This window comes from Mesitornis unicolor, unplaced genomic scaffold, assembly GCF_000695765.1.
Source record: "Mesitornis unicolor isolate BGI_N332 unplaced genomic scaffold, ASM69576v1 scaffold27114, whole genome shotgun sequence".
In the NCBI taxonomy this organism is placed as follows: domain Eukaryota; kingdom Metazoa; phylum Chordata; class Aves; order Mesitornithiformes; family Mesitornithidae; genus Mesitornis; species Mesitornis unicolor.
The window spans coordinates 13,373-39,431 of NW_010180130.1; the positions used below are offsets into that span (position 1 = coordinate 13,373).

Consider the following 26,059-nt stretch of genomic DNA (forward strand, 5'->3'; position numbering starts at 1 on the left):
GATCGAAGCTTGTGAAAACAATAAATGAAATGACAGCAACTGCAATTGTGGGTTGTTTCATGTGAAATAATAGCTACGGCACAAAAATCACTGCCCGGGGAGACACCCGAGCAGGGAAGGAAGGACAGGTACAGAGCAGCCCTGTGCAGAGCGCCAATATTATATTGAGAATTTATCAAAACCACCCCCGTCACTGCGGTCATCCCAGAGCACCCCAGCCCAAGCCCCCCAGGCCCAGCCCCGCACCGGTAACGGCAGGTAACGGGCCCGGGCCCCGCCCCGCCCTGAGGAGGGACAAAATGGCCGCTGCGGGGCGGGGCGCTTCACTCCCCTCCTCCTCGCGTCAATCAGCCCGCGGGCCCGCCCTCCCAAGCCGATTGGCTGAGGCGCCGGAAGTGCCGTGAGGCTGGGGGAGCGCGCGGCGGAGGCCCGCGGGAGGCAGGTGGGTGAGGGGGCGGCTGCGGCCTCACCGGCCCGGGCGGGCTCGGTTCCTCCTCCAGTGGTCGTTGCGCGGCCGCTTTCACTCCTCTCCATTTCGCCGCCTCCCTTTCTCCCCTCTCCGCACCACAAACACCGCCCTTCCTTTTGCGAGAGCAAGGAGGCTGCCCCACTGAGCTCCGTGCAAGGGGTTGGGATGGTTTCCCGCATCGGTCGCTGAGGGTCTTGGTTGCCCCTGCGGGTCTTGAGGCTGTTGGTGTCTTCTCTCCTCAGAGGTGCTCCCCGCCACCATGTTTGTCCTGGTAGAGATGACTGACACAGTAAGGATTCCTCCCTGGCAGTTTGAAAGGAAACTGAATGAATCCATTGCTGAAGAGCTAAACAAGAAATTGGCCAATAAGGTAAAGCATGGGTCACATGTAGGTTAACATAACATAACGTACATCCCTGAGTGTTTCTTCCTTTTATTTGTTCCTAATGAGATGTGTGGGTGAGCTATCAGAAGAGCTTAGTTTAGGGGAGACCTTATTGCCCTCTACAGCTACCTGAAAGGAGGTTGTAGCGAGGTGGGGGTCAGTCTCTTCTGCCTGCTAGCTAGTGATAAGAGAAGGCCTCAAGTTGCACCAGGGGAGGTTTAGGTTGGATATTAGGTTGGAGACCTCATTAATGTTTATAAATATATAAAGGGTGAGTGTCACGAGGATGGAGCCAGGCTCTTCTCGGTGACAAACAATGATAAGACAAGAGGTAACGGACACAAACTGGAACACAGGAGGTTCCACTTAAATTTGAGAAGAAACCTCTTCTCAGTGAGGGTAACAGAGCACTGGACCAGGCTGCCCAGAGAGGTTGTGGAGTCTCCTTCTCTGGAGACATTCAAAACCTGCCTGGACGCCTTCCTGTGGAGCCTCATCTAGGTGTTCCTGCTCCGGCAGGGGGGTTGGACTGGATGGTCTTTTGAGGGCCCTTCCAATCCCCCTGTGATTCTGTGTGATTAGGAGGAATTTCTTTACTGAAAGGGTTGTCAAGCACTGGAACAGGCTGCACAGTGAGGTGGTTGAGTCACCATCCCTGGAGGTGTTTAAAAGACAAGTAGATGTGCTTAGAAAGATGGTCTAGTGGTGGATTTGGGACTGGATCAATGGTTGGATTTGATGATCTTAAAGGTCTTTCCCAATTGAAACTGTTCTATGATTCTATGAGATAAGAAGGCCATCCCCAGGGACTGAAATATTGGTGTCTGTGAACAGAGACACAGCCATGTATTGTCTCAAATGGGATTTTTTTTTTAATGGCTGATGCTGTAATGGGGAGATACCGAGATGCCAGATGGGGCAGAGAAGCATGGAAGAGAGGTGAAAGCAACTGCTGGTTTGTGCGTGGAGTTGCAATCCGAAACGGTCTGAAAAACACATGCAAGCTAATCCATCCAGTAGGGGAATTTTAAAAAGGCAATGTAAATAAACATAAAACAGTAATACTGGAAGAGGAATTAGGATGTTGATAGCTGACTTGGTCACTGCTTAGCGCTTGAAATACAGTGTGACAGTAAGAAGTTGATCTTCGGTGCGGGATATAAAAAAGTGTGATGTTGTTGGCCAGGAGGTCACAGTTTTCCTGTGCAGCACTTGTGACTGTGATTAGCATACGGCTTTCAGTGCAAGGCAAGTGCAAAACTCGAAATACAGCTTGAGAATGGAGCTCAAAAGAGCAACCTGAAGTGATTGATGGTGGTGAACAGCAGATTATACTGACAGGTTATGAAAAGCAAGACTCTTCCCTCCTCCACTGATGACTAGTGAGGGCCTCCAGTTTTGATGGCTGTGAAGCTATCCCAGAAGTGGCAGAGAAACCAAGAGTTCTGCTCATCTCTGCCCAGAGCTAATATCATTTAAGACAAAAGCAAGCCTAGAGGCTTCTGAGAGTTAAAAAAAAAAAGTATGCTTAGCCTTTGGACAAGCTGTGGGGCTGAATGATGTCTGTGGGCAACTGTTTACTGTCTTGGCAGGACGAGTTCTCTCCTTGCTGACAATTACCCCAAGGGTTTCTCCCATAATACTTCAATAAGTTAGGGGTTCCCCTGCAATGCAGTGTGGTTAGGGCTGGGGCTGTTGAAGCTGCGCACCAAAACAGCCTCCCTCCTACCTTGCTACCCTTCTGTTTCCTTCTTTTGAAAAGGTGTGTATAAATTTGATGGGTTGCTCGATTTAACCTGGTGGATTGCTTGATTTACTGCTTTTTAATTTCTTTTTTTCTTTGAGCAGGTTGTATACAATGTCGGCCTCTGCATCTGTCTGTATGATATCACAAAGCTGGAAGATTCCTACATATTCCCTGGAGATGGTGCATCACATACCAAAGGTATATTCTTGTCCTTGGTTACGTAGTTTTTCAGAAGGTTGGTGGTCTGGAGACGTAAACTGGGCTCAGTTGTTGGGGAAAATAAATTTAAAGGAACTTACTGAAGGTCATAGCCTTAACTCTGCTCCTATCAGGAGGGCAATAGGAGTGTGGCAAAAGTCTCTCTTTTGCGTTTTTGGAGTACAAATGCAGCTTTAAATAGCCAGTCCTGTCTGCCTTCCCTAACAGTTCATCCCTGCTCTACTATTATTGCTGTGAGGGTGTGATAAGGAAGGGCTTAATTTAATTTAAAATTATTGTAAATCCGCACATAGAAAATATGTTGTATTGTTCTGCGTTTGTCTAGGCTTTTTTTTTCTTTTTGAAGCTTATTTTCCCTAGCTAGAATGTTGAAACATGTTTCTAAATATAACATTCATGCAGCATTTGATGCTGTTTTCCTGGCTGGAAGTTTTGCTACGTTTTCATCTGAGAGTTGGACAGATCTGGTTCAGCGTACATTTCTAGTGACTTTTTTTTTATATAAGAAATGACTAACTTCTTTACTTCAACTTTTGGCAAATCTGTCTGAGTAAAAACTGCAAGTAAATGCATAAAAACAAATTTCCTGCATTTTTAAAGGCACAATAAGTTTCTTTAAACCAAAATGAGATGCATTTTTCTAGTTTTAGTTCTCAGTGTGGAAGCATAGCTTGAGCAAATGAAATGTTTCCCGTTAGAAGGGAACTGGATGTTCCCCCCCTTGTCTAAATTTTAAATCCAATAGGACTCGCTCCCTGCAAGTAAAAGCTTCTCTAATATTGAAGGAGGAGATGGCAGGCTTTCCTGCTTGCTTTAATCTCCATTCAGCTTCTTAACTTTGCATTACTCCTTGAACTGAAACAGGAGAATATATTATCTCTGAACTTGGGGAAAAAAAAGTCTCCTGCTTTCAGAATCTGGGGTAGCACTTTAATAAATCCTGCTGTGTCTGGTAATAACTCTAATGTGCTGCCTGAATATATGTAAAAGAGGAACACAGAGTATGGACAGCTAAAATGATGTTAAATTGCTTATAAGCATTGTTTGGCTAAGATTGTCTCAGTATGGTTTTCTTATAATTTATAAATTATGTTAGAAACATCATTTTATTTAACCTGGATGAAAAATGCAGTTATGTTAGAGAATCTTACTCTGATAATATTTTATATTAGATATTTCAAGAAAATATAGCATTGCTGACAAAGATAAAAAGAGCAGAAAAGTATAATTTCAACTGATACTCTTGGTTGTGAAGCCTTGTGCTGGAACGCTCCCATCGTAACTAAAGCGGAGGCCTTGCTCCATGATCTTGATTTGTAGTTTTATTCTGTGAACTTAAACTCTTGCAAGATTGAAGAGCAGAGAACGAGAGGCTGCTGATCAACCGCTGTCATAATTCATACCACACAGTTAGGCATCAGAGCTCTTATTCCTGTTTTTCTCTCTGATCAGTGCCTGTAAGGAAATTGTAAAGAAGCTGGGTAAGCAGTTTAGAGGGCATATAGGATGTGGGATTTTGTTTTAATGCCTGCCACCCTGTGGAAAGAGTACAGTTTACTAACATGGACATAACATTAATGATTTTCTGTTTTCTTTTAAGTGCATTTCCGCTATGTGGTCTTCCATCCCTTCCTGGATGAGATTCTGGTTGGACACATTAAAAGCTGCAGTCAGGATGGCGTTCATGGTAAAACACAACTTCTCACCTTAGCGACAGATGAGCTGCAGAGCTCGTGGGTGTGCTGGGATACGGGAACTTCAGGGTGCAGAGCGCTGTCCCTGAGCTGGTTAAAGGCTGTCACTGGCTCTGGTGCTGCCTTGGCCTGGGGCTGGTTGGTAGTTTGAGTCTGGCAGCTTCCCCTGCCCTTGATGGTTTTGTCTGCTTTCCCCTTTTGTCATTTGTGTGCATGCCCAGGAAGAACAGGCAGGCCCATCTGGAGCCTAGACTGGATTCATTTTCTCGCTTCAGTTAGCAGAAGTTGGTTTTTTTAAAGCAGCAGTATCAGCTCATGTTGATCTGATGTAGCTTCCCTATTGTTCTGTGCAAATTCACGATCGCCTCCTGTACCTCAAAACGTGGCAGGGAGACATCTTTGTGAGCACAAAGTGCTGTCGGATTCAAGGAATACATAATGGATGAGTTGCTTCCCTTTCTTGTAGGAGTCTTCATGCGAGCGAGCTCCTCTGCTCAGTTGTTAAGTTAGGACAATAAGATTATCCTGGCTGCATTTGTTGCTGAATTTGGGCATGCCCGCTCTCTGATAAAATTCAGCGTTGTGAAATCTCAAGGGGGAGGTGAGGGCTGTTCTAACTTTGTAGTGGTCTTTATTTAACATGTTACATCTGTGATTTCTAAGCTCTTTTCTGTCACAGACCTCTATAGCATCTGACTCATTTCTTGGAACGCTTTCATTTCCAACGCTGCTCCAAACAGCCTTTTCCTTTCCAGTGGGCACGAAGACTGTGCCCTCTGTTGCTGTATGTACTTTCAGCTGGCTGGTTGCTTTGCTGCCAGCTGCAATTGACCGCTGTGGCTCAAAGAATAATTCCTGCATGATCTCGGATGTCCTTCCTGAAAGGGGAAGGAGAATGAGTCTAGAAATGCATTTTAGGAATCACTGTGGCACATCATTTGCGAAGCAGCGTTTCAGTCTTAATCAAGTTCTTGTCTCTGCAGTTTCTATTGGATTCTTTGATGATATTGTCATCCCACCAGAATCCCTGCAGCAGCCAGCTAAGTTGTATCCTTTGATCACCTTTGATAACTTTACTACTTCATTTCAAAAGATTGTGCAGCGCTGGCCCAACAGGCATTCACTGCCGCAACAATGAAGGTGCTCAGTGGCAGAAGCAGAGTCGTTGTGTCGGGCCAGTCCCGCAGACTGTTATCATAGCGAGACAGGCCTCACGCTTATTCGGTTTTGCAGGCCCATTGTACCCGCTGATAGAAATGAATGGCAGTGTCCCCCCAGCAGCTGCGTCGTAATCCCTGCCTCTGGTCTTGGCTGCTGCTGAAGACAGGATGCAGGTTTTACCGCAGCATGTCATGTCTAGATACATGGTGTGTCTCATGGAATTAATTGTGCTAGGCAAGGTCTTCTTGGGCTTGAAGGGGTTTGCTTGTTTGGGGGTCTTTTTTTGTTGTTGAGTTTTTTTCTGGATGGGGGTAAGCCCAACTCTGCCCAGCAGCATACACCTTGAAACAGGAAAAATGGAAACAAGACGGGGGTCCTGTGCTACACAGATGATGGTGTAGGACAGTGTGTTGTGGTTTGAGAAATAATTGTGAAAAGGCATTGAATCGAGTCTGTTCTGTTCCCAAAACTGCCAGAAAGTGATCTGTTAGGCCAAATACTGATTGTTTCCATCCTTAACCCTTGGCATGGCCAGCGATGAAGCAGAGCAGGTGTGGGTGTGGGAATATGAGACAGAAGAAGGGGCCCATGACCTTTACATGGACATTGGGGAGGAGATCCGCTTCCGAGTCGTGGATGAAACCTTTGTGGATACATCACCAACAGGGCCGAGCTCTGCAGAGGCTTCCACTTCAAATGCCACAGAAGAGGTCCAGAAGAAAGAGGCACCCTACACTCTTGTGGTAACTATGGGCATCATTCCTTCAGCCTCGTGAACGCTGTGGTTTATTCTATGTCTAAAATAGCAACCCATTCCCAAGGAACTGACTGCTTTAAGCTGAGAGTCACAAAATGAAGGGAATGGAAGAGGGGAAAAAGGAGATTGTTCTTGTGGTTGTGCTGCTTGCTGTGTGTTTTCATTAGAACACTTTGGGTGGTTCATGGGTTTCCCACTGGGGAGGCTGATTTAAGCAGATTTTGGGTGCAGGTGGGAGTGAGCACACAAGGAGCACAGAGCTGGAAGAATGCATGTCAGGGTATATACAGCAGCTAAATTCTTTCCCACACAGTGGTTTGGCATAAGACCCATCTGAGTACAAGGCAAGAGACAGGTGGATCCAAACCAGTGAAAGCTGCATTTCCTCACAGCTGGAGTGTGTTGGGACAGCCAGAAGGTGGAATGGGCAAGTGCTTGATTTTCAGCTGTTGAATATTTTGCTGTGGTGTTGAAAGTTCAGAGGAGTCTGGGCAAGTGCTGGGCAGGCTCTGATAGAAAAAAGAAGTGAGTCCCTAATCTGTAACTTAAAGTGGAGAGATTTTATAATTTTATGCGTTTACTCCTGTATTTTCTATGCAGTTTACCATTGCACACTCTCCTCTTTTCTCTGTGAACAGGGATCGATCAGTGAGCCAGGCCTGGGCCTCCTGTCGTGGTGGACAAACAGTTAGCTGCAATCAGAGCCCGCTCCGCAGAGTCTTTCCAGTGGATGTTTGGGGGATTTTGGGATCCTGCTGGTGCTCATTGCTCATCTGAAGCTGAATCAGAAATTAGACCTGCCACTCTCTGTTTCCCCTTCAGCTTCCAGCCTGCCAGAGCGAGACAATCGCTTTCAAGAAATGTCTTTGCTGATCTGGTGAAGTGAATTTACAGGCACAAAGAGCCTTGAGCGCAGCAGCAACAAACTCAGCTGGAGCTTTGGTCTCCTGCCCTGGAGGGAAAACTGGGGAGGTCTTTACTTGCCTGGATATAGAAGGGAGTTGACTTCAGTGAGTGAAAGCAGGAGAGAATGCCTGTCTAGAAGTATTGCTTCCTTGGGCTGAGAGCTTGATCGCAGAGGGGTAGAAACCTGCCCTTTTTTTTACAGCAAATTGAGAAGAAACAGCAAAAGATGGGAGTTAGTAGAGGTGTGGTACTTTGGAGATCTGAAAAATGCTGCTGCTGGGAGGGCTGGGGAGGTGGTGGTGATGTTCTGCTAAGAATGGGCACTTAACCCATGGATTAAGTCAGCCAGAGAGGACTGAAAGGGCAGTGGTTTACCCAGAAGTAACATAGGCTCTGTGAAGATGACCACTGTGGAAAGCTACAGGCTGCTCATTGTGCTGAACGGAAATACTTGATTGGGTGGGCTGTATTTATATAGAATGAGCTAAACTTTGCAGGAGTTTGACTGAAAATACATAGCGATGAACTGAAATGGACCAAGGCCGCTTTGAGCAAGTTCAGTACTTGTTTGTGGGGGTGTGTTAATACCAGCAATGGAATAAACAGTAAAAACCACACAGCCTGCCTTCCTGCACAATTTGTGGAGAAACTATTAGCTTCCTGCCTAGCAGGAAGAAAAAAGTTGCCTCCTGCAGTTCAGCTGCTTGGATTTCAAGGCAGACAGTGTTGAGACCAACACTTTGCTCTGCTCTAACAGCCAACAACAAACAATTGCCATCAGCCTCCCTGACAGCAGTGAAAGGAAAGGGGGGAACAAAACAGTGAGTAAAATCTATGCAGGGCCCATTGCCAAGAGGGTGATGTTGTGCATAATTACAAAGCCAGCCACGTTTGGCAGGAAGGGGCTGTAATTCCCTGGGATAGTGGGGCTGCTTAACCTCCAACTGCAAAAACAAAGCCTGAGTCACCAGTGCCCTCCCTGCAGCGTTGTTAGAACCCTTTCATTCTGAACTTTTATTCCTGGGGCATTGCCTTAATTAAAAGGGAGCCTAGAATGCTTCAGGTTCACATAGTAACTGAGGTCCATCTGCTTGGACAAAGACTTCCCAAATGCCAGCTACAGAGTAGGAGGGCTCGGACACACAATCATCCAGCCACAGTGGAAATGAAACTGCAGAAACCCCCAGCTGTTGGTGTAGGAGGAAATTTGGGAGAAGCGAGTTAGAGCCTCAACAGCCAGAGACTTCAACACAGGCTGTGCTGGGGTAGTGCCGGGGATGTTAAGGGGAGAAAACGCCCCTGGTATCTCCAAGTAGCTGCTGTGCTCAGCTCCTGTTTGACAGGGTCAGAGCTCCTGGAGTGCAGCAAGGTGGTAGCTTTATGTGCTGCTCTAAGGAAACACATCTCAACATCAGGCTTCTGTTGTGGAGAAAGCAAGCTGTGGTTGAGGAAACTAGATCACTGCATGATGCTTGGAAGGCATACAAATCACTTGCTTCTTGCAAGCTTGTCATTGCTGCAGTAGTGGCACTGTTGCCCTGGACAGGAATGTGAGCATAGAATTGTTATGGCTGGAAAAGACCTTTAAGATCATCAGGCCTGTAGTCAGGAGTGCAGCCTGCAGTAGGTTGATGTCAAGGCATAAACAGCAAGACAGCTGTGAGGGCTCTTTTTTTACCATGTGGGGTTTTTGTTTGGGGTTTTTTTCATACAGCAATGATTTACAGAATAAGAACTGGGCAGGTACCATCCCACATCTCCAACAAGTTCTTTCCCACCCTCCCAGTGACAGGGGAAGCAGTGGGGGAAGAGCAGGATTACGAACACAATAACACATGGGAGAGGAGATGGTCACATTCTTTATTTTCATTTTAAGTCCTTAGCCATCAGTAAAGTGAATGGGCAGAAAATAACCAACTGAGCAGACAAACCCACCGTAGCCGGTTATTTCCAAATATAAATAACTGTGGGACAACTGAAATTGAGCCAAAATAGAAAAAAAAAAAGGGAGCTGGGGAATTTAAAAGACGAAAGTAAGCCTAGCTGCACTCCCTTTTCATAGTGTCAGTGAAGAGGAAGTACCATAACAAAAAGGAAGCTATGGTTACATTTGATCAGACATTTATTCCAACTGTAGGCATGGAATTGCACTTTGATGAAAATGCCAAAGCTGAATTGAGTCCAGTGCACTGGGGCATTGTGCGCACTTAGCTTGATTTCTGCTGCAGCTCCTTCATTCTGTTCAGGGCACTGCCAGCCTGAAACCATTCGATCTGCGACTCGTTGAAGGTGTGGAAAAAATCCCATTGGGATGCTTGATGATGCATTTCAGAGGCTGGGGGAAGAAGACAGTGTTTATTTCCCCTTTTCTCTTTCCAGGGAGCAAGTTAACTGAAGCTTCTCACAGGAAAATTCCTACATGTTTTTAAAGGGTTGAAAATTCGAGCTCAAGGTGGGTCTTAATGTAGAGGTGTGCTTGCAGTTTCCTATAGGGAGCACTCGTGCTTAAGGCAACAAGTCCAGAGATTCAAAATGTCACAGAAGGGTTTCTTGTAACCCTCTGGAATAACATGATCTGATTCTGACTTGCTCTCCCCCCCCGGACCACTGGTGCAAAGTTTTCCGTGGCTGGCAGGCCACACTGCCCACAGGTGCCTGTGCTGCTTGAGGCCACAAGCACACAGCACCATTCCCAGTCAGTGGCGCATCCCCACCCCTGAGTGCCACGACAGGCCACCCAGCTACCTTTCCAGGTGCGAAGTCTGCCAGCCCCACGATGCTCAGCTTGTCCACAGGATGAATCTTGTTGTAGTCTGCTGGATCAGCGAAAGTGAGAGGCAGTAGACCTTGCTTCTTCAGGTTGGTTTCTGCAGAGAACAAACTCTTGTAACAACGTGCAGCAGGGGATCAGGGTTACCTTCTGTGCTTCTCAAGAGTAGTATTCCAGCTACAATTACTATGTTTGTAGTAAAATCAGATATATGGATATATCTCCACCATTTGGGGCATATCTAACTAGATACGTAACAGGATTCCTGACAAGAGGGACCATGCGATCTGCCAGCAGAAAGGTGTTGAGCTCTGGGGCAAGGTGAACACTGCTTCCACTCAACCCAAATCCATCCTGTTTACTCACATTACAGGGGAAGTGCAACTCACCGTGGATCCTGGCAAAGCTCTTGGTGATGATGACCCTGCCCCCCAAGTGACGGGGCTCCAGTGCTGCGTGCTCCCGGCTTGATCCCTCACCATAGTTTTCATCCCCAATAACTGCCCATTTGACACCCATTTTCTGTGACAAAAGAAAGATTTACGTTGCTGCAGTCATTCAAGTGAGGAATTAACAGTAAATATCCACCCACACATCTCAAGTGAGTGCTACGCTGCTGACACTGCTGTGCTGAAACCTTCTCTCAGAAGGCTCCCTCTGGTTCTGAGAACAGAAATAAAGGAATTAAGTGCCTCACAGCAGTTAAGCACTGCCCTCTTTGCTAATGAGGGCTGAGGAGGATTGCCCTCGGGACCCAGAGCAAACCCTTGCTGCCACCTTGCCTTCCATGGTCCTGTGCCAGAGCAGTGTTCACAACAGCCATGAGCCCCGCTCTACTTCTGTAAGTGATACAGAAAACTTTAACTTCTGCCTACTGGAAGAAGTAATCTGAGACCACTGCCAAGCTGTCTAGAGGGTGAAAGGGCATTTCTTGAGGTTCTAAGCCAAGTTTTGAAGAATGAAAGGGACAGGATTAGAATTTATTTAAACATTAGACAAATCACGCTCCAGGAGGTGAGATTTAGTTGCAGTCTCGTGACACCTCTGCCTTGTAAGGTGTGCAGTGCCTGAAGCAGTTATTCCCCTTTTGTCTATGATTTCTGGTCCCCTCTGGGTCACAAGATCCTCCTCCCTCTTCCCTGTAGCAGGCAGGGAGAGAATCTCCTCCAGCAACTGCCATCATCAGAGTAAGTCCCAAGAAAAAGCCTCCACACTGAGTGAATTCACAGCTGCTGTTACTTAAGAGCAGGAGGGTGAGATCCTCAGTCTTGGCACAGACTGCCCAAAGTGTAAACATTGTTAAAATAGCTGCATCAGGAGAAAGTCTCACCTTGTAGTAACGGGCTGTGTCTGGGACTGGCCCAAACTCCTGGGTTAATGCATTCCTCACAGAGTTTGCTTTGCCATTTTCAATGTTAATGGCACCGATGAGCAGGTTGTTGGAGATGTTGTCCAGATGGCCACGGAATTTGAGCCATGGTCCGGCTGCAGAAATATGATCAGTGGTGCATTTCCCTTTTACCTAACAGGTAGTAAAAGAGAAGAATGTCTTAGGACGGATCAGTGACTTGACCCTTCCTCAACACATTTTATTCTGAAGGACCCTCACATCCCTTTTTAAGGGCACGAACCCAAGAGAGTTACATCCGTTACAGAATCAAGATGTTTTAAGGCAGAACACAATGGTCGCTGCGTATGTTGGGTAGGAAGAAAATCCCTGCTCTAAAGGATAAATTACAAAAATGAGCTTAAGCCATGACACCTCCTGCCACGTCGTCACTTCCCCCAGCAACAGATGCTTCAGGTACAAAAAGCAATCAAGCCCTTCCTGCTATAGCTCAGCCTCCCTGCTGGGGTGCTGGGGGAGTTCAGCAAGATGCCAAGTGTTACCTCTAAGTTTCCAATCTGCACAAAAACCTTTTCAGCTTGTAAGAACAGGACTCCCAGCCAGAGATAACGGCCTTCCAACTGTAAGTCCCAAAATGCTTGCAAAGGAATTGCCTGTGTCAAACACTCAAGTACAGCTCCACATGGCCCTTGGGAGCACCCGCACCTCTCTGCCACTGAGAATCAGCAATGTTCCTGAATGTCAGTTCCTAAGGGGTTGCATTTCAGAACCAATCACTGTATTAACTGAAGTTTTCATCCTAACTCACCACAGGCAGTGAGGAGAAACCCATGTCTTCATTAAGAGACTGAAATGCAATTTTTAACTATCGTGAAATAATTTCTATTTCTAAAAAATGGGAAGTGAACACACATACTGATGCATGACGCATTCCTAATGACCTAAAATGCATCTTAGAACAGTCAGGTATTAGAGACGCTGATTAAAGAGCCCATCCACCTCTATGCTGCAGGTTATAAATAGGAGAAATTCTGCAGACTGCATGGTATGGGTAGGATTGTATAACATGGTATAACTGACTTAATTTTTCATGGTATTAGCTAACCACTAGCCCAAAGGAGTTAAGTCTCTTAGACTTAGAAAGAAGTATCAGAAAGAAACACGTGGAAGGAGAGAAGACCCTTGCTTCGCTTTCTGTACCAATGTGGTTATAGGGGAGGGAATCACAGATAGCTCAAAGGCACATCCAAAGCTTCTAGCAATTGATGTGTAAATCCCTGTTCAAGCAGTCCTGTCATAGCTGGTGTTCCCCTGCTTAATTCCTGACCTTGATGAGGATCAGCATGTCTTCTAGATCCTTGCCATCCCACTTATCGAAGGGCTCAAGAAGCTGGAGGCGCTGGCTGGTGGGGCTCACATCCACATGCTGCCCACTGCCATCCTTGGGAGGGTACTGATAGGTGTCCTGGCCTGGGTCAAACTCCTTCCAAAGAAGAAAGGAAAATCATCAGCCTCAGCCATCCCCAACAGCAGCACATGAAGAGAACAAACGAACACAGGCAACTGCACCCATTCTAGCTGTAACGCTAAGGAAGGGGTCAGTGCATGGGAGCTCCCTTACTCCATATAAAACACTACTAGTGACAGGCCCTTCCCTCCCTCTGTCTCCAGACTGAGCAGTTACCAGCTTGGGCAGCTCATCTGCGTCAGGTGCTTCTAGTTTAAACTTCTTCCCATCTGCTCCCATCAGGTAATCTGTCTCAGGATTAAATTTTAGAGTGCCAGCAATGGACAGGGCTGTAACAATCTGAAAGAAAAAAAAATATTACAGATTTAAAGGCATATTCTACCTCCCATCTCTTCATTTGAAAGTCCTATGCCTAAGAGTCTCAAAGCCAGCAGCCAAGCTACAAACCAAGCTACATTGGGTCTCTTCTGCAGGCAGAGGAATTATCTCCCAAGCACCCCAAACTATTCCACTGCCTCTCTCTGTCTGTCTCTTACCTCCGGAGAGGTCACAAATGCATGAGTCTCTGGATTGGCATCATTGCGACCTGTGAAATTCCGGTTGTAGGACGTAACTATTGTGTTTTTCTCTCCTTTCTTGATGTCCTTCCTGTGAAAGGAACAAACATGCTCGTCAAATCCAAAGGGAAAATTGCTTCTAGATGTCTCGCTGCTAAAACCCCACAGTTTGGTTTTGGTAGCACTATGTTTTGGAAACACGAATCAGAGCCTGGACGTGTTTTCCTCCCTTAAGCACAGACTCAAAACCAAGTCAGCCACTGATTCCTGGAGTATTTTCATTTTTCAGAGCCCATGTTGTGCACTATCGAAGTGTCTAAACAATAATCAATGAAGTACATCGCCTTTGGGCATCCCACCATTAGCAATAACAAAGCCACATGAGAAAATTCCTTCTATTGGGAATTTTCCTCCCTGCCACTCCAATGATTTTAAAAAGTCCATACAAACTCCAGTCCACTCTCTCAGAGATACCAAATCTCTCACCCCACTTTTTGCCTACTGTAAGAAGCCTCCAGTTGTGGCCACGCTTGTGGTCATTCTGCAGCTTCATCCATCTAAAGGCTTAATACAAATCTGCAGTCTTTCATTTCTGCTCCTCCAGTGCACATCAGCCAGCCATGGCCAAAGGGTTTTTCAGCATTTATTTTCAATTCCCAGTGTGCTATATTTACAATCAAATGTGGCTCCACAGAGCACTTGAAGAGCTAAAAGATACAAAGCTAGAGTGAGGTCTGTCTTTCACCTTACCTGTCCCACTGGCCAATGCATGGCCCACAGGCATTGGCAAGAACCAGCCCTCCAACATCTCGCAGGGTTTTTGCCTGGAGGCAGAGAACAGCTTTGTTACTAGAAGAAAGTCTGGAATAAGTTCCTGGGGTTGCTCTTTCAGGGGAAGCAGAAAAGAACAGAAAGCCTAAGAAGATTGCCTTCCTTGTTTCAGTTGCAAATTTTGAGTCACTTTTATAAATACATGGGGTTTGATCCCAGTAAACACTGTAAAATGAATTCTAAGGAAAAAGCACAGGATGACTCGTCATGATATTCCTATTCTCTACTTACTTCAAACTGAGCAATCCAGCTACTCGGAGATATGTGACTAAAGGGCAGTGTCTGGTCTGATTAATATCCTGCACACTTTCTGTCCGTGTAAGGAGAGAATTGGTGACAGTGCAGGCAAGTGTTTGTGCCTGCCCAGTCCATGCAGCAAATGAGTCAATTGAGAGGGCAGCTGTTAAGGACTGGTATGACTGCAGACTGGGCTGGAGGAGGCATTAAGCACTGGCTGGACATATCTACACGTGAAGACTTGGTCCCCACACTGTGACAGCATCTGACATTTACTAAATATTAGAACTAATTAAACATAATTTTGTGCATAGAAAAGGGGAGAAAGTAGGTGATGGTTCCTCTACAGAAAAGCTCCTTTTAAATCAATACAAGTTTTACCATAACGTTAGCCTAAAATGGGAACCACCTCCTGACAAAGGGCTTGCTCACATCCTAGACTGTTCTTACAGGAGAAAACTAGGTTGCAGGTGGGTACTAGCCCTGCATCAGCCACGGCCATCCACAGAATCCCAGGAGCATGAGGCATCCCTTGCTATGCAGTGTTTTCTCCTCAGGGCCTCAGCTCCTGACAACTGTCTCGCCTCTGTCCAGTTCCAATCCCATTCTTATACACCCAGGTAGTAAAGATACCAGGTCAAAACACTGTCAAGGTGACGGCAGGACCCACAGGTGTAGTGACCAAGGCTGGTTACTACATCAGTAATTGTACCTCTAGTGATAAGCGAAGACCAAGTTTAGGAAGTTTCCATTAATTACCTCGAGACTCCCAAGTACTGTCTGGGAGAGAGTTTAACAGTTACTGTTTGGAAACGTAAAGAGCAGCCATACTCACATAACCATCCCTTTCAATGGTGGCACGGATCTGCTCTGAGCCTGGTGTGATTGTGAACTTAGATTTGCACTTCAGTCCATGCGCTAGTGCCTGTTTTGCCACTGCTGCAGAGCGCCCCATGTCCTCGTAGCTGGAGTTGGTGCAGCTGCCGATCAAGCCTGTGGTGTTTGACAGAAAGAGGGAGGTGGTTACCACAGCCTTGGTTCTAGGAAGCTTCTCCCTGACCCATCTCAGCATTAAAAACCAAGGGACAACCACCTTTTCTGCTGGCAAGGAATCTGAAATGGTTTGAGGTACTAACACTGCCAAGCCTCCCAGCAATATACTGTGGTCACAAGCAAGCCCTTGGCCAGCTCTGGAGTCAGAACACACTACCTGGTCGCTAGTCTGGTTACTGTTTTACAAGATCCAAGTGTCACCTACTTGCACTTTGGCTAAGTAGATTACCACAGAGATGTATTGTTCCACAAAGACAGAAAAGGCTTCAAATTAAGACAGCAAGAAATGGAGGAAACGATGAAAAGCAAGCATCTTTCATTACAGTATGAAGACCACATGAGGACATACTGTACCGTCCTGACAGCATTCTGGTGCTAACCAGCAAAAAATAAATTCTCCTTCAGTTACAGCTGTTCTTGATCCTATTTGTAACACTATCTAGTAATACATTTCCCACCTGAGATGTGGCCTTTGCTATTTATTTGCATTCTTTTCATTCCCCCAGTGAGCAATACTCAAGAAGCCAGCTGACAGGTCACCATGCCACAAGTCAAGTGTATAAATAGCCAAGCCTGCTCTTTAGAACAGCAAGTACTAACTTTACTATGTCCTGAGTGCTCAGCAGCCAACTGCTGGGAGGACAATCATGGTCCTGACAGATATTTGCAACAGACAAATCCAAGCAACAGACTTTTAACAAAGGTGATCTTCAACAGGTAACACTCCTGTCAACCCAATCATTCAAAAGTTTCCAAGAAGGAAAAAAAAACCCCATTTGTCTGCCTTTTGTAATTAAAATCCCTCCAACTATTCCAGATCTCATCCCACACACCTGGCCCAGGTGGCCACTACTCTTCCCAGAAAATTCCTACGGCCATGAAGAGATGACACTGCAGCAAAGTCAAAGGACATACAGCAGTAATTAAAGGACCGGATCCCAAGCTATGTGACCAACCGCTTATCCCAAGACAGCAACATTTATGCCACAAGGATGAAGGCAGAGGAAAGAGCAAATGCTACCCACCAACTCTGATATCAACAGGCCAGCCCTCCTTTTCTGCCACAGCACCAATATCCGACACAGGGTGTGCCAGGTCTGGTGTGAAAGGTCCATTGATATGTGGTTTCAGCTTTAAGAAACAGTGACAAAATCAGAAATTACAGTAGCCAAAAAAACACCCAAAAACACAGCAGCAAATAAATTCCTTTCATAGCTCTATCTGGAAGCTGTTTAAATAGGATTCTCCTACACGAACACGGAGCAGGAGCTTTCAGTGAAGCAAACCTGAGTGTTTTTTCTATGTTCTAGCACAGCACCACGGGTGTCGCATCAAACTCCCTGTTTGGTCCTCATTCACACAAAGCAGTCACACCACAATGTCCACAATGGCAAGTAGGAATGAAGCCTTACCTCACTGAGGTTGATTTCTATCACCTGGTCATATTGACAACCAGAATCTGGCACCAAGTGTTGCTGGAATTCGTCTGCCAGAGCAGCTATGTCTGGAATAAGAAAGAAGGGAGATCTGAAAAGTGCAGTAAATATGATGGAAAAAAGCAAGCTTAGAACAGCTAAACACAGGGGCCTCACCATATACTTCCCCCGCCACTACATCTATAGACTCCCTGCTTGTATCAGATGAGCTATAGGACCATACAAGGTCAGAAGTCACATGAGACACCATTGTAGGAAGATTCCAGTCTCAGAATACACCTTCATTTGAACCCACACCTCTATCCAAAACCCCAAACCCTCTTACCAGCTCGCCCAGTCTTGCCCAAATATTTCTTCATCCGTGCATTGTAGGGGAAGACCGATGTGGTAGCTCCGATTTCAGCCCCCATGTTACAGATTGTTGCCATTCCTAGAGAAGCAGTGGGAGAAGAGACCACAAGGTCAATGAGAAAGTCCAAGGCTACCTAATTCTCCAAAAGCCAGTCCATGGAAAAGACAGCAAAGCCAAGAGAGACCAGGACATAGCCACAGAAAGCTAATTCCACAGAAGAGAGGACACACTGTCTACATAACGGCTGGCTCAGCCCCTAACACTCCTGATCGATGCAGTGCCTACAAAGATACTTTTCTGCAAGGAAGGAGCTGAGAGCTACACCGATTCTTGCAGATAATGGAAGGGATGACAGGGAACCTCCTGTCTGCACTCAGCACCAAATACATTTACAGCAGTGGGCAGTGTCTCTGCTACCTGCAATGACTGTCCTGTCCCTCCCTACCATCTCATTTATCTTTACTGGAAGAGCCAGAAATCTGTGAGAAATTTAATGAGTTGAATAAAAAGCTTCCAGTGATGAAACACAATTTAAAAAACAAATTTGCTCACAGCACTGGGATCACCCAAGCCTTTCAAGGACACAGCAGTGAAGTTGTAGAAGCTGCTGTTTTATATTTAGTGAGCTAGAAGCAGGTATCACAGGTCAAGTTCCTCTCATTTCACAGAAGAAAAATCCCAAATTGCTCCCAGTTTGTAAAACCAAATATTCTGAGCTGTAAGCCAAGCCATGCCAATGGAGAAATGCCCAGCCTGAAGGCTGCACTTCAAGCCAAAGGAAGGGATGCTTCTCGTAATACGGTCCTGACCAGCATCATTATAGACAACTGCAATGTTTGCTGGTTCAAATTCAGCATCCAAGACTCAGAATTAGCTAGGGTAAGACTGCATATTACAAACTGCTGCTTTCTGGTCTCCCCTCTGCCCTGCTTTTCTAAAAAGCCTTTTCTTTAGCAGCTGTCACACATGTACGCCCTTCAACCCATTTCTTTCCTCTATCCACGGCCTATTTTAGGCTGAAATGAAAATGTCACCCTTTATCTCTGACACCTCCACCCTTTAAGCATACGCTGGAATACTTCCACCCTTCCACTTAACCTGATGCACCATTTTACACAATTCTTCACAATTAACCATTCAGTGCTTTCAAAGTCACAAGATGATTTAATGGGGAGAGGTCACTTTTTCTCCAAGTGCTCTCTTGTTACACCCCTCTTACCCACTCTCTCAGTTTGTTGTGCACAAATTGCCTGGCCAGGCCAAGGGAGAACATTTAGTACTCCTTGCCTGACTCTCTTCCCAGCTTCCACAGACAAGTCAACAGCCAGCTCCAACAACACCCCTTTCTGATAAGAGATTTGTGTTGCCTTACCAGTGCAAGAGATTGAATCCACACCAGGCCCATGGTATTCAATGATGGCACCTGTTCCACCCTTGACAGTGAGGATGCCAGCCACTTTCAGGATCACATCTTTAGGAGAACTCCAGCCCGAAAGCTTGCCAGTCAGTTTTACACCAATAACCTGAGCAACATTAATGGAAAAAAAATTAAAATACTGATACCATTTTCTTTCAGTAGCCAAAACAATTCCTCAGAATTTTCCCTAAGCATCTGGCTGGTCACAATACCAAAAAGAAGAAAATCCTGCAGTGTCAGAATATGTGCACAAGAGCTGAAACCACTGACAGGGCCAACCAAAGGGAGATCACTACTCACCCACCGCTCTCAGTCCCTGAATAAAAAAGCTGGAAATGGAAACTCAGAGCTGCCAACGAAACACAGCCCAGCTGTTTAAACCAGTGTGTGGTTGCAAACAAGACTGTAATGGTATACAGTGCCTGAAAACCAGTATTTCTTACATATCTTATATCTCACCCTTCACATCAAAGATCCTATTGCTCCTACCTTTGGGCATTTGAGCTCCCAGGGGATTCCTGCCATGACGTCTACAGCATCAGCTCCACCCACACCAATGCAGATTCCTCCCAAGCCACCTCCGTTGGGGGTGTGTGAGTCTGTGCCGATCAGCATAACCCCAGGGTAGGAGTAGTTCTCCAGAATGATCTGAAAATAAAAACTGATTGTTCACTTAACTGATGGTTGGAAAAGGAGGGGCAGACAGCAGGAAAGAAGACAAGAACAAGAATTTAGATTAGTCTGTATTTGCAGATTTCAGTAGCAAGAAAGAAATTGAATTCGTTTGTGATTTTAAATTCACTTTTGTTTCAAACTCCTTGTGGAGGATGTAATAACAGAACAAGGTACCACATCTCAGCTCAAGGATCCTTGCATATCCCAGGATAGAAAGAATACTTAAAAAAAAATTATCTCCCATTTTTTCACTGGAAGACCCCTCCCTTCCAGTTTCGGCTTTTGCTAAGGTGCCACCTTAGTTAGGGCTCAAGATTTCCTTAGTCTCCAACCCCTTGATCAACTGCTGAGCAAACCAGATCACCTATCCAGTGCTAGCAAGACCTTTTGTAGACTTTGTGGTCCCATAGCAGTAGAATACCAACAGGCTCCTCCAATCCACACTGCCAGCCAAAACCTAATCACACAGAAGAACCCCTCACAAACACACCAAGAGGCTGCCCTGCCCTTCCCTTACTGCTGCTATTGATTCCAAGCAAGACTCTTCAACTACCGGCAAAGCTACAAACCAGTTCTTCAATGAAAAATGATGAGTTTTCCATGGTAGCAACACAGTAGAGCTCTCAAGCTAATGAACTTCTTGCTGTGTATGTGCCACACCAACGTTACGAACAGTTTTTCTGGGACGCACAGAACTCGCAGCACATGCGTTACAGAACAGCTTGGGCAGAACTAAGGTGGGTCCTTTATTGAGAAGACCAAGGTTTTGCCTCTAGTATTATTTGCTCGTAGCTCACACTAACACACTTGTGCAAGAAAGGTCACTTTCAAGGACCTACGCTGCCAGAGTTGGACTCTGAAGCTATACAACATGACCAGGTTTTGTCAGCCACGAGAAAGCTGGTAACCACAGCATGGAGCTATGAGGCCACATGATAGGTGTTACAAGTGGTTTCAGAGTACAAATGACCTGAGGTGTTCCCACAACCTTTTGGAGAGTTCTCCTGTTCTATTTCCTTTCTCCATTGCGTCACACCAAGTTAATGTAACCTTAGTAACTCTCTTTGTAGCGAAGAAAACATAGCAGTGAGCTCTTGACCACAACTGGTCACAAGTTCTCTGCTTGACAGGACGTCATCCATTCTCCTCTCCTTTTTGCTTCACGTTGCACTGCAATTTTTACTTCCTGCAACTTGGAGGAACAATGACAAATGTCTACTGGACCCACAAAGCAAATCAACAAGTTGGAGAAGTCCTGCCAGAATCCGTGGTTTTAAAAACCAAAACGCTTCATTAAGTTATCTGGGGACAGCTATGTTCTTTTAAGGTGCAAGTGCTGTAACAAGAGACTCTCATACTTGGAAACTGCCGAAAACTGTTTTGCATTTTATTCAGTTTACATAGCAACTTGTTACATGTTGCCATTCTTGAGTACTTAAAGCAGCTGTTTGGTGGCCTTACATACTCTCCTGGTTTTTATGGAACCAAATGCGTACAAAATAACCCTGAAAAAGTATGTGCCCACAGCTGCTTTCCTTACCACCAAAAGCAATGCACATTATCGCTATGTAGCCAGCTTCATGGCACCAGCTTACTGCCACAATTGTACCAAGAGGAGCCAGCCCACAAGCAGTTAAGATCTTTCAGGCTTCTGTGATTCACACGGCATGCTGTTGGCACTATCTAATCACACATCGGGTTACAGTTTGACCAAAATAAACTTAAAGAAAAACCACTGTTGTCAACATAACTGAGAGAGAGCAAGCAAGGAACCTCACCCGCTTCAAGGAAAACAAGTTGTTTCTCTAAGCTGGTGAAATTTTCTAAGGGTCTGCACTTGATTTCTCTCTTCTCCACATGGTAAAAGAGCCACTGCATGTTCAAAGATTGCAAACACACACACTTTACCTGGTGAATGATTCCTGACCCAGGTTTCCAGAATCCCACTCCATACTTGGCGCCAGCTGTCGCTAGAAAGTTGTACACCTCCTGGTTTATGTCCTGTTCAGGCAGGGAAACGCATAGCATTAGTATCACATTTTGTACTTCCATACATTGAGAGCTCATTCAGACAATTCCCTTCCCTCCCATGCCTGTCCATAGGTTGCTCCACAGTTTTGCAGCAGCTAGAGGGAGGTGCACTTCACTCTTCTAAAACCAAAAGGGATCAAGACTGTTTGCCAGTCAGTTGTAACAGGCCATTTAATTTCATCCAACTTGTAGCTCTGTTAAAGCACCTTTTTTTAGTTTCCAATTCCAACTAGCACAATTGAAGGAAAACCCTGCCAATAAGACATTTAAAAATGCTCTGCTCATTTTTCTTGTATTCTCAGGGAGCTGTTTAAACCTTGTTTTCCTCTCTTCTTCTAACCCTTCCTTCTCTGCCAGCTGTTCCTTTTGCTTTACAGACGCTTTGCAGACATTTCAAACCCCTTAGATAAGCGTTTCAGCTTTATTTTTACAGATTAAGAAATGGAACTGGAAGTTGCTCGCTGCCAGGGGAGCTGGTGGGTGTCATTTCTCATTCTACCAAGTCCCCTGTATAAGACTCACACAATGCTGCCTTTCTTGCTGCACTACAACCACCACTGGTGGAGGTCACACTATGAAAATTGCTTGTGAGCATAACCAGGGTTGCCAAGGAAGTATGGCACTATTATGTCCTGATAGTTCTTGGCAGAGGAGTGGCAGAGTAGATAAGATAAGCACCAGGAGGAGAGAGTTTCTTAAAGACTGTTCTCATGCAGCTACGCTTCAGAATAAAGAGAAAGGGGAAACTGGATAATGGAAGAATTGTCTCAGCGCACATTTGCTGAAGTTTCCCATGAGGCAGCAGCAGTTCTTTAAGCCTCATTTTCCACTGGGAGACAGGTCACTTCACTCTGTTTGTGCATCCCTCCCCCAGTAAAACATGCTGATGTGCCAGGAGCAGATCCAAACCGCCCTCCAGCCTGCCAGCATTCAGTGTGTGCCAACTGGCAGCAGCAGCAGCAGAACCCAGTCAGAAGAAGGCAGGACCTTTACTTGCTCTCCTCAGAGCGGATGGCAAAGGAGGGACTCAGCTCGGCTCAGGGCTGCAGTGAATATAATTGCACTACAAAGAACAAATGCAGGAACAGGGGGAAGGGGAAGACTGGAGGTGAAAGCAAAAAAAGAAACTGTCTTGTTTAGTAAGTCCCAAACTCTTAATTGCATAACTTGGGCACAGCTTAGGACTGAGACAAGTGGAGCAAGAACTCCCCAAATTCAATCCTGAGCGGTATAAGTTACTTTACTGCAGCCTGAAGGAGGAAGCCAGAAGCAGTTACTTCAACATCAGGAGTTTCTGAGACCAGATACAGAATAAAGCCTTAAAATGCAGCTGAGCCCCCACAAACTGTTTACTGTTTGTCAATTTTGGTATTGACAACCAAGGCACAACTCCTCCTGGCTCCTACAGTGCACTTAGGCTACATCCACTTGGAGTTAACAAGATTTCTCCCACCTCTCTGCTATGCTAAGAGCAAGTTCTTCCTTGGCAGATGAAATGGGGTATGTAGGAGAGAGGTACGTATGTGCTGTATGCGTCATGGTTTAGGGTTTTTAGTGTTCTTCAACTAATCGCTAGCAAATGGTTTGGGAAATGAAAGTAATTATTTGCCCCCACATCACAGGATACACCAGTGCAGCGCAGACACACGTTCAGGAAGTTTTTCACGCTGCCATACTGCGGCGTAAAAAGCATAACTCTCTAGAGTAATCTGTGTTCCTTTTTCTTCCTTTGAAATAGACTCTTCCTCTTCTCCTAGCTGAAATACTCTCCAGAACACACATATGACCTGGGCTCCCATCATTAACAGATTAAGATTAGCTTCTCCTACATTCATGGTCCTTTAAACAAAGTTATGGATGAATCTCAGCTAAAAAACTCCCAAAGACCCACTTACTCTGTTTCTTTGCTGCACCTGACCTATCTACAGAGCTGATCACCACAGGCAATCTGTTACTATATCTGATTCATGGCTGTCCTGGGAAACAAACAAAAAACCTAAGTATCTTCCCTAGACTGGAAAGAGGCTTTCAAACAGACAGAATTTAAGTCTCTGCAATAGTGACCTTGGCTCTTCGAAGATCCTTTTCACCACCTAACTGGGCTTCGATGAGGTGATCACAGTGGATGGTGGAAGGCACAGCCACTTTTGGCAGCCCGCTGCTGATGAACTGTAGCATGGCCATCTGCGCGGTGGCATCCTGCATGGCCACGCGGTCCGGCCTTAAGCGCAGATAGGTCTTGCCCCGCTCAATCTCCTGTTTTGCCGGGTCATCCAGGTGTCCATATACAATCTTCTCCGATAAGGTCAGGGGACGGTCAAGCCTGGGGAGAAGAATTTTAGTATCTGCACTTTAGTATCTTGTGTTCTTCAACAATTGGCTTTTTAAGCATGTAACAGAACGCTTCCCTGTATCACTCATGCTGTTAAGACCTATTAACACACAGAAACCTGCATGCTCTTCTTACAGCACTAAAATATCAAATGGCAGTTGGTTAAAATAATGGCTCAGTCCACAAAGTTCAGAAGGAAATGGACTGATGTCACTTAAAGCTTTCTTTTATGACCTTCCTATACAATAAAAGAAACATTGACTCTGCTCCTTTCTTGAGTCATATCTCAGGGCAGCAAATGTGAGGGTGAGACAGAGGTCAGGCTCAATTCACAAATACCAAATCCCATGGCAAGCAAGTACAACTAAACGGAGTTTCGTGACCTCAGACCTTTCATCCTGCAGCTGTATCATTTGAGGAACCTATTTATGTCAGTGGTGAGACCTTCTGAGAAGTAGCTAAGTAGATACAATGACTTGAAATGAGAGCTACCACATTTAACAAAGGACACAAAGATTGAAGGCCGTGTCATACAAACCACTGCAAGCCGAGGTAAGTGGAGCAGAAATGACAACTTAGTAGGCACACGAGCCTCTATCAGCAGATTAAGGTCACTTTGTTTACATATGCTACGAATTCCTAGCTCTCCTTCCCGTGCTTAACGCCTACAGCAGAACACAGGAGAACATTCGCTATCGAAACACAGTCAAAGAGCATCAGCCTTTAATGACCACTGCCCACACACTGCTTCCCCAGAAAGGAGCAAGAGCCAATATGAAGGCTCCCCTAAGAGCGCATTAAAGAGGACAGAGCCCTTTCTAGCACCTCCTCTGCACTGGCCTGGTTTTCTGCTGTTGCAGCGCTTCATTGTAACCTTCAACCCTCCCCACAGTGCCCCACCACTCCCTGGGGTCACTACAACTCGTGTTTCACTACATTTGTGACTGCCACCACTCAAAGCTGCTCTCCCTAGTAAATATTTCCTATGCCAGGGTCCCATGATATTTTTTTTCTCCTTTCTCATCATTGCAAGGCCAAATTCTGCACATTGACCCCTCCCCTCTTACCTCTTCCGGACAATGTTGATGTTCTTCTCCAGCTTTTCATAATTGATGTATTCGTTAGGCTCAAAGTGGCTCATGGCCACCTTGGCCCGCTGGCACAGTACGGGAGCAACATGGTAGCGTCGTATCCCACCGTTCAAGGCATGCTGGAAAAAGGAGCGTATTAGCACTGGAACCTTGCAGAGTGAATTCCTACAACATAGCAATAAACCAATTGTTTTTCAGTTGCAATTTCTGGGATTTTACAGGTTGAGGCATAGAAAAATTGCAAAGGTTTTTAAAGACACCCAGTGAATATTTGATCATAGAATACTGCATACTATGTTAAAGAGTGAGACACCAGGTTAGCCAGAACAGGTAGCATTTACCAAATTATTTTGCATTTCCATTTATAGCAATAGATGCCTTACGCCTTCAGTGAGAAATCTGCTTTCAGGCAACGCTGAAATAATTCTTAAGCAAACACTAGCTTGCTATGCTTCTGGCATATTACAGCCATGGTGGAGAAGAACCTATGCAGTTTCCAAAGCAAAGCTAACCCTATATTTGTATATTTGATACTGACTTCCTATTGAAGGACTGGCAGGTGACACAGCTTGGGACTGAGCAGACATCTGACTGTTCCACCACCACATACTAAGATCCCTAGGCAGGGTCCCTGCACACCGTTACAGAGCTTATCGTATTTCCACAGAAGGTGAGCTGCATTTCAGCGCTAGAGTGACGTTGATGTAAGCGCCTGGTCCACGATATGACGCAGAGCAGGACAGGTGTGGAACAAACACATCGGCTTCACCAGCCCAGCTACGCAGATCCACGTGCCATTTATCTTCACTCTCACAGAGACAGCCTCACCCTTCCCCTAAGAAAAGCCTTGCGCTTGCCCTGCAGGTTGTTAAGAGCGGGACAGAGGAACCACATTGTGAGCTGAACACATCAGTGGAAAATGCCATGGAAAAAAAGCCCAAATTTCGGTTGGCAGCCTCCATAGTGAAAGAGTTCCCTGAACACAGGACAAGGACAGGCTATGGCAAGACACCTTTACAGCACCTGACCTGACACAGGTCAGTGCCCAGGGTTAAAAGGCTCTCATGCTGCTTTGAAAACTGAGTCAGAGGGCAGCCACAATGAAAGCTTCCAAGAATTTGGC

At 45.7% G+C, this 26,059-nt stretch overlaps 2 protein-coding genes across 3 annotated transcripts; one reads left to right on the forward strand and one right to left on the reverse strand.

Annotated features, from left to right (window-relative positions):
• The first annotated feature begins 726 nt into the window (after positions 1-726).
• POLR3H (polymerase (RNA) III (DNA directed) polypeptide H (22.9kD)) lies at positions 727-7,953 on the forward strand. Of its 2 annotated transcripts, XM_010183011.1 has the most exons (6): positions 727-839; positions 2,703-2,799; positions 4,421-4,507; positions 5,498-5,561; positions 6,211-6,418; positions 7,071-7,953. In XM_010183011.1, exons 1-6 carry the CDS (start codon positions 729-731, stop codon positions 7,122-7,124), a joined length of 621 nt encoding a protein of 206 aa, XP_010181313.1. In that variant the 5' UTR covers positions 727-728; the 3' UTR covers positions 7,125-7,953. The 2 variants fall into 2 exon arrangements, with proteins under 2 accessions (XP_010181313.1, XP_010181314.1); XM_010183012.1 differs by lacking the exon at positions 4,421-4,507 and having other exon boundaries at positions 729-839; positions 7,071-7,743.
• A 1,226-nt stretch (positions 7,954-9,179) lies between these two features.
• Positions 9,180-25,101, reverse strand: ACO2 (aconitase 2, mitochondrial; the record flags this gene model as incomplete). Its single annotated transcript, XM_010183014.1, is given in 18 exon segments — positions 9,180-9,640; positions 9,643-9,673; positions 10,084-10,205; positions 10,498-10,630; positions 11,439-11,630; positions 12,784-12,939; positions 13,141-13,263; positions 13,461-13,572; positions 14,232-14,305; positions 15,385-15,542; positions 16,628-16,733; positions 17,015-17,106; positions 17,364-17,468; positions 18,763-18,913; positions 19,297-19,455; positions 21,391-21,483; positions 23,578-23,836; positions 24,913-25,101. Coding segments are annotated over 18 exon segments (2,350 nt in total), but the record flags the coding sequence as incomplete, so codon positions are not given.
• Positions 25,102-26,059: the final 958 nt, after the last annotated feature.